Source organism: Pongo abelii, chromosome 11, assembly GCF_028885655.2.
Source record: "Pongo abelii isolate AG06213 chromosome 11, NHGRI_mPonAbe1-v2.0_pri, whole genome shotgun sequence".
In the NCBI taxonomy this organism is placed as follows: Eukaryota; Metazoa; Chordata; class Mammalia; order Primates; family Hominidae; genus Pongo; species Pongo abelii.
The window spans coordinates 127,301,778-127,308,679 of record NC_071996.2 but is presented as its reverse complement, the minus strand read 5'-3'; the positions used below and the strand labels follow the sequence as shown (position 1 = coordinate 127,308,679).

The window sequence follows — 6,902 nt, the reverse complement described above, 5'->3', positions numbered from 1 at the left end:
GTGGATCACCCTGAACGCAGGAGGTTGCAGGGAGCCGAGATCGCCCCACTGCACTCCAGACGGGGCGACAGAGCGACACTCCGTCTCTAAATAAATAAATAAATAAATAAATAAATGGGGACCTGCTTAAAATCTTTGCCCTTAGACTGCAGAGCTTACTTTTAAAAAAGTGAAATGGGGGCAGAAGGGGATAAGAAATCGCTTCTAGTTCCTTCTCTTCCAACTGCTCCCTCCCTGGAAGGCTTAGGATGAGACAGTCCCCGGCACTTTCTGCGAGTGTATCGGAAGTATCTTTCCCAGCTCTGATAAACGTTTGTGGAAGGAATACAGGACACACTCGCCCGGCAGCATCGCGAAAGGTCCCCGGTGTTCTCCGCGGAGGGAGTTCCCCGCGCAGGGAGTTCTTAGCGGGCCACACACTCTCGCCTGCCCACCGGCGCCGAGCTGCGGTCTGTCGGGGTACAGACGCGCGCGCGCGCAGGTGCATTCGCTCCAGGTGCGGCCGGCGCGGGGCGGGAACAGCTGCGGCCGAGGTGGGGGCGGGGAGGGGGTACAGGGGAGAGGCAGAAAGGAGGGAGGAGGAGGAGGAGGAGAAGGGAGGAGGAAGGGGAAAGGAAGAAAGAAGGAGAGCAGAAGGGCGAGGAGGGGGGGAGCGGGGGGGAGCGCGCGGGGAGGAGGCAGCGGGGAGGAGCGTGCAGGGAGGAGGCAGCCGCGCTGGGAGGAGTCTGCAAACTTTCAGCGCGAGGGCATTGTGGGAAGCAGCCATGGTCTAAGCCGGGCGTCTCACCTGTCAGCCGCACCGGCGTCTGCGCTCGCCTCTCGCCCTCGCTTCTCCAGCGCTCCTTGCTCGCAAGGCGGGGGCGGCCGCGGCCCAGCCACGATGGTGAGTGCGGGGAAACCGCCGGCCCGGGTAGGCGGTGGGGGCGCTCGCGCTCCGGGGAGGCACCTGGGGCGTCCGGGCCGGACGCGCGGCCGGGTGGGGGTGCGGGTCGAGTCCCGCTTGGCCACCCGAACCGTGCGTCCCTGTGGCCCCGCCGCCCGGGACGGTGCGGACGCGCCAGGATCGCTTGCCCGGGATTCCTGCGGCAACGCGGCGCCGCGGCTCCATTCATTCATTCGATCCGCGTTAGCCGAGTGTTTAGTCTGTGCCGGGCTCGGTGCTGGGCGCTGGGGATGTCGCGGGGGACCAGGAGGAGCCCCTGTTCTCCAGGAGGCTTACCTTCTAGGAGGAGGATGCGGAGGGAGGGAAACATGCAATATACAAGTAAAATGAAGTGAACTTCTAGAGTAAGAAGCTCTCTGAAGTCTCAAATACAACCGGGTGGAGTGGCAACTTTTGATTTGGCAAAGCCTCTTCAAGGACATGACATTCTAGCTGCTGGAGGTCCTGGAGGGGCGCTACAGGTGGATTAGAGAGACCAAAGCGGAGGGGAGAAGCCTTGTTTGTGGCAGGAGAGGTGGGCATCTGCCAGGTGAGGCGGGTTTTTATAGGCCAAAATAAGGAGTTTGGTTTTGGTTTCAACTGAGTAGGGGAAACCTTGCTAAAACTGACCTTACCCATTGTGCACTTTTGTTTTTTTGAGACGGATCTCGCTCTGTTGCCCAGGCTGAAGTGCAGTGGTGTGGTCTCGGCTCTGCCTCCCGGGTTCAAGCGATTCTCCTGCCTCAGCCTCCCGAGTAACGGGAATTACAGGCGTGCGCCACCACACTCAGCTAATTTTTGTATTTTTAGTAGAGACGGAGTTTCACCATGTTGGCCAGGCTGGTCTCGAACTCCTGACCTCAGGTGATCCGCCTGCCTTGGCCTCCCAAAATGTAGGGATTACAGGCGTGAGCCACTGCACCCGGCCTGGTGTGCACTTTTAAGAGACCCCTTTGGCTGTGGTTGGAGAATGGACTGGGGTGTGTAAGGGCAGGGGATAGGGGGTCAGGTTGGAAGTTGAGGCCGGCTGCAGCCCTGCTGGAGAGAGATCTGGTGACCTGCACTTGGGTGGAAGCGATAGCTCAGGCTCCTCTTGCTCTTGCCTGCTGTTTAGGGGCAGCCTTTTAAGAGTGTGGTGGTCTGAACGTCACTAGTCCCACTTCCCCAAGTGTGTGACCACTTCCCAAATCCGCAGAAGGGAAGTGACCTGCACCCTGTGGGCCCACCGGAGGCAGGAGTGGGTGGGCCACGTGGGCTAAGAAAGTTGATGAACAAGGAGAGCCCGAGAGTGCTGAGCACCTGGCCAGCAAGACCGCAGATGCTGGTTCCTGTTAAAGGTTTGGCTGCACACACTAGCGGCGTCATTTTTGTCTGTTGAGGGTTCCTTGTAAATACAGCGTGATGCAAAAACAATGCTGTAAATAATGGAGCAGGTTTGTTGGCTTGCTCAAGTTTCCCGAGGAACAAGGTGACAGATGCCCAGTCCACCAGTGTAATTTGCCTAACGGAGGCTGGAATAAGGCCCTGCATTTCTGAGTCATCAAAGGCTGCTTTTGTGCTGAGGAATGGGCCAAGGTTTGGTCTATGAGGAAAAGCTGCTCCTCTGCACAATACCTGTGGTGGAATTTTATTTTTTCTTGCTGGTGTCATATGTGTGATGAGTTGATCAGAAATGTGGGAAGTTTCTCCAGCTTTTCTACCAGCTTTTGCCAAATGGGAAACATTATTTTTTTTTCTTCGCGACGGAGTCTTGCTCTGTCACCCAGGCTGGAGTGCAGTGGCGTGATCTTGGCTCACTGCAACCTCCATCTCCCGAGTTCAAGCAATTCTCCTGCCTCAGCCTCCTAAGTAGCTGGGATTACAGGCGCCCACCACCACGCCCAGCTAATTTTTGTATTTTTAGTAGAGACAGGGTTTTGCCATGTTGGCTAGGCTTCTCTCAAACTCCTGACCTCGTGATCGACCTGCGTCGGCCTCCCAAAGTGCTGGCATTACAGGCATAAGCCACCGCACCTGGCGGGGAAACATTAATGTTATTGGGCATTTGTGATAAGACAAGCAGGATGTCCCGCTCTTTATATTCACGATCTCATTCAATCCTTGCAACAAACAAATGAGGTTAAATCTGTTATGCTCATTGCATTTTAGCTACTCTGAGCTATTCTAGCAGTATGGCCTTGGACAATTTCTTGATCTCTCTGTCTCAGTTTGCCCATTTGAAAAATGGAGATAATATCTCCTAACTCATAAGGCAGAGGTTCTGAAAGTGTGGCCTGGGTGCCCCCAGCAGTCCCCAAGACTTTTACTGGAGGTCTGCAAGGTCAAAACTATTTTCATAATAATACTAAGATATTAATTTTCCCATTTCATTCTCATTCTCACAAGACTACAGTGAAGTTTTCTTGTGTCTACATAAGCTGAGATGGTACAACAGATTGAACACAGATGCAGATAGGAAAGTCCAGCTGTCTTTGGTAAGCCCAGACCTTAAGGAGATTGCAAAATTGTAAAACAATGCCATGCTTTTCACTAATTTTTTTTTTTTTTTTGCTTTGGAAAAATATTGTTATTGGTCATAAAAATGTTATGTATGTTTAATGTGTAATAGGTTTACTATTGTTTTTTCTTTTTATTTATTTATTTTTGAGACAGGGTCTCTGTGTCGCCCAAGCTGAGTGCAGTGGTGTGATCATGGCTCACATCAGCCTCAACCTCCTGGGCTCCAGCAACCCTCCTATCTCAGCTTCCTCAGTAGCTGGGACTGTAGGCGCGTGCCGCCATGCCCAGCCAATTATTTATTTATTTATTTATTTTGAGACAAGGCTTGTTCTATCACCCAGAGTAGAGTGCAGTAGCATGAACATGGCTTACTCCAGCCTCAACCTACTAGACTCAAGGCATCCTCCTACCTCAGCCTTCCATGTAGCTGGGACCACAGGTGTGTGCCATCATGCCCAGGTAATTTTTTGATTTTTGTATAAATGAGGTCTTACTTTGTTGCCTAGGCTGGTCTTGAACTCCTGAACTCATGTAATCTTCCCACCTTGTCCTCCCAAAGTGCTGAGATTATAGGCGTGAAAAACTGGGCCCAGTGGAATTTTTTACTTTTTGTAGAAATGGAGCCTACCTATGTTGCCCAAGCAGTATTGTTTTAAAATATATTAATATCTATTTTTTATTTTAATTTCAAATACAATAAATATCAGTGGATATAACCCACATAAACAAAAAGGTCTTTGGGATTGGCAGGCGGATCACCTGAAGTCAGGAGTTTGAGACCAGCCTGACCAACAAGGAGAAACCCTGTGTCTACTAAAAATACAAAATTAGCTGGGTGTGGTGGCGCATGCCTGTAATCCCAGCTACTTGGGAGGCTGAGGCAGGAGAATCGCTTGAACCCGGGAGGTGGAGGTTGTGGTGAGCCAAGATCGTGCCATTGCACTCTAGCCTGGGCAACAAGAACAAAACTCCATCTCAAATAAATAAATAAATAAATAAAAGAGGGTAAAGGCATCTGAAAAGTTTCATAGTCACTGTCCTGGAGTTTAACAGTTACCATAAGTGAATGCGTGTGAAGATGCTTCAAGCAACTTTGCCGTTGTAAGTTCTCAGTAACCATCACCTCTCCTCTGTGATTACCTTCAAGTCATAAGAAAGAATCGGCGGCCCTTGCTAGTGGCCAGCAGCTCTGAGATCTTTGTTGAGGCTCACTGTGTAACTCCCTGTCTTTCCTGCTGCTTCATTCCTGACTTTTGCTGACTCTTATGTTAGGAAACTGGTAGATGCTTACTGGCAGATCTAGGCACCTAGTACTTTACACACAGAAAATGGTTCTTGATTCCATAGTGCCAGTGACCCTGGTTTCTGGCACAGAGATTTCATATCTGGTGCATTTTGGGACTGTGTTTGTGTCTGGATCACACTGTTTGAAGCAACTGTGTACTTCTCCATCTCACCTTTTAGAAATCTCTACCTTGGAAAACAGTGTTAGGGCTATTGAGCTTCAGGAATCCCACGAGCTGAGCCCAGTGTGCTTAAAAAGGCTTATGGGGCAGAATGTACTGTTGAATGGTTGGCAATGTTGACAGATGAAGGAGGATTATGTTGTTTATGTATGTGTGTATTTATTTATTTTGCCTTTAACAAGATAGCTGTTGGGATGTATACGGTGACATTTGAAATGTTTTGGGGTACTTTTAATAAAAGCACAAGTGGACTTTGATGCATGTAGTCCATGTGCTTCTGAAAAGTTGAGGTGACTCAAAACCACATTGTGAACAAAACAGTAGAGGCACCCATTGAAAGAAACTCAAATGGTGATCCCTTTGGAAACATGAATAACCATCTTTTTGTGTTGCAAATTCCCGTCTCGTAATGTATGTTATTTATGTAAAGCAGGATAGACTTATGCTAAAAAAAAAATCAAGGATTTTTTTTGGGTGTACAATTTAAAATCTGACTTGAGAGAATTTACCAAACAGAACTGGAAAGCCATTTCTTATTCAGAATATATTTAAGTTTGAAATAGTAGGAGTACACCCTTCTCCTAAAAAAAAAAAAAAAAGAAAAAAAGAAAAAAAAAATTCCCTTGTTCATTGTAATCTCATGGAGTTGTGGAGGGTGAGGGTGGAAAAACCAAACTATGAACCTGTTGGTCCTGCCACACCCCCTTCCCCTTCTATATCAATTTTATGGTCTGAAGTTTGAATTATTGTAATAAGCATGTAATGATTTTGGCAATTTAAGTTCCAGTTTGAGGGTGAAGCGGTCTATTACACTAATGAGTGCTTTCCTCCACAGAGACTTGGTCTAGGCTGCTGGCCAGCAGTTAGTGTAAGATCGAGGGCTTTGGGATCAGAGGAGAAATGACCCTTTGTGGTGTTCAGTTGTCCCAAGAGGGCTCACCTCCACTGGCCCTTCCCACAGGTCTCCCAAAAACACCAGTGAGACTTGTAGTTACTCCTCACCAGGATTGTTACTTCCGAGTTTCTATCACTCGTTTTTTTGTTTGTTTGTTTTTTTGTGGTATTGTCAGCTGCTGATAACTTTTGTGTGGCATTTTGCCAACAACACCTGTAAGGAAGCAGCACACTGTATATTTGCTGAACTGTGTTGTCAATGGCTGCCCTTTTGGGTCCCGTGAATTATTTCATTTTAAGACATAATGATAAAACTACTCCCCTTTCCAACACACACACACACACACACACACACAGAAAACTCCTTTAATAATCCCCAGAATAAGTCCTTTGTTTTTTTTTTTTTGTTGTTGAGACAGAGTCTCACTGTCACCCAGGCTGGAGTGCAGTGGCACGATCTCTGCTCACTGCAAGCTCTGCCTCCTGGGTTCACACCATTCTCCTGCCTCAGCCTCCTGAGTAGCTGGGACTATAGGCTCCCGCCACCATGCCCGGGTAATTTTTTTATATTTTTAATGGAGACGGGGTTTCACCGTGTTAGCCAGGATGGTCTCGATCTCCTGACCTCGTGATCCGCCCACCTCGGCCTCCCAAAGTGCTGGGATTACAGGCATGACCCACCACGCCCGGCCAACAGAACAAATACTTCTTGATGTCTTCATGAATTGTCCTTTTGATATTGTTTTGTTGTTGCCATTGGTTCTCCCAGAGACCTGAAATTTCACCATGGTTGTGTGGTTCATTTCTTCTCTGGGGCCTGTCTTTTTCTCTCTCAGAGTCTCCCTTTCTGGTATACCTTCTTTTCCCCAATACTTTCTCTGTTTAACCTGAAGTATCCAGGAAAACTCCCTTTAAACCATTTGAAGCTCCCCCATAACCTATGACATGAAAGAATGTACACAAATGTCAGAGGCAAATGCCCCTAAATTCTCTCAGTGGCATATGAAACTATTCAGCCAGCACCCTGACTAAGAAAATGTATTTCTTGACCGGGCACGGTGGCTCACACCTGTAATCTTAACACTTTGGGAGGCCAAGGTGTGTGGATTGCTTGAGTCTGG

General features: G+C 48.5%; 1 protein-coding gene across 2 annotated transcripts in view; it reads left to right on the top strand.

The window, feature by feature from the left end:
- The first annotated feature begins 722 nt into the window (after positions 1-722).
- The window catches only part of AP1S3 (adaptor related protein complex 1 subunit sigma 3), a 134,746-nt gene continuing 128,566 nt past the window's right edge, over positions 723-6,902 (top strand). For both annotated transcript variants that reach the window (XM_002812917.4, XM_024243946.3), the window contains exon 1: positions 723-883. In XM_002812917.4, coding sequence (XP_002812963.2) covers positions 881-883 — 3 coding nt within the window. In that variant the 5' untranslated portion in view covers positions 723-880. The remainder of the gene's footprint in view (positions 884-6,902) is intronic.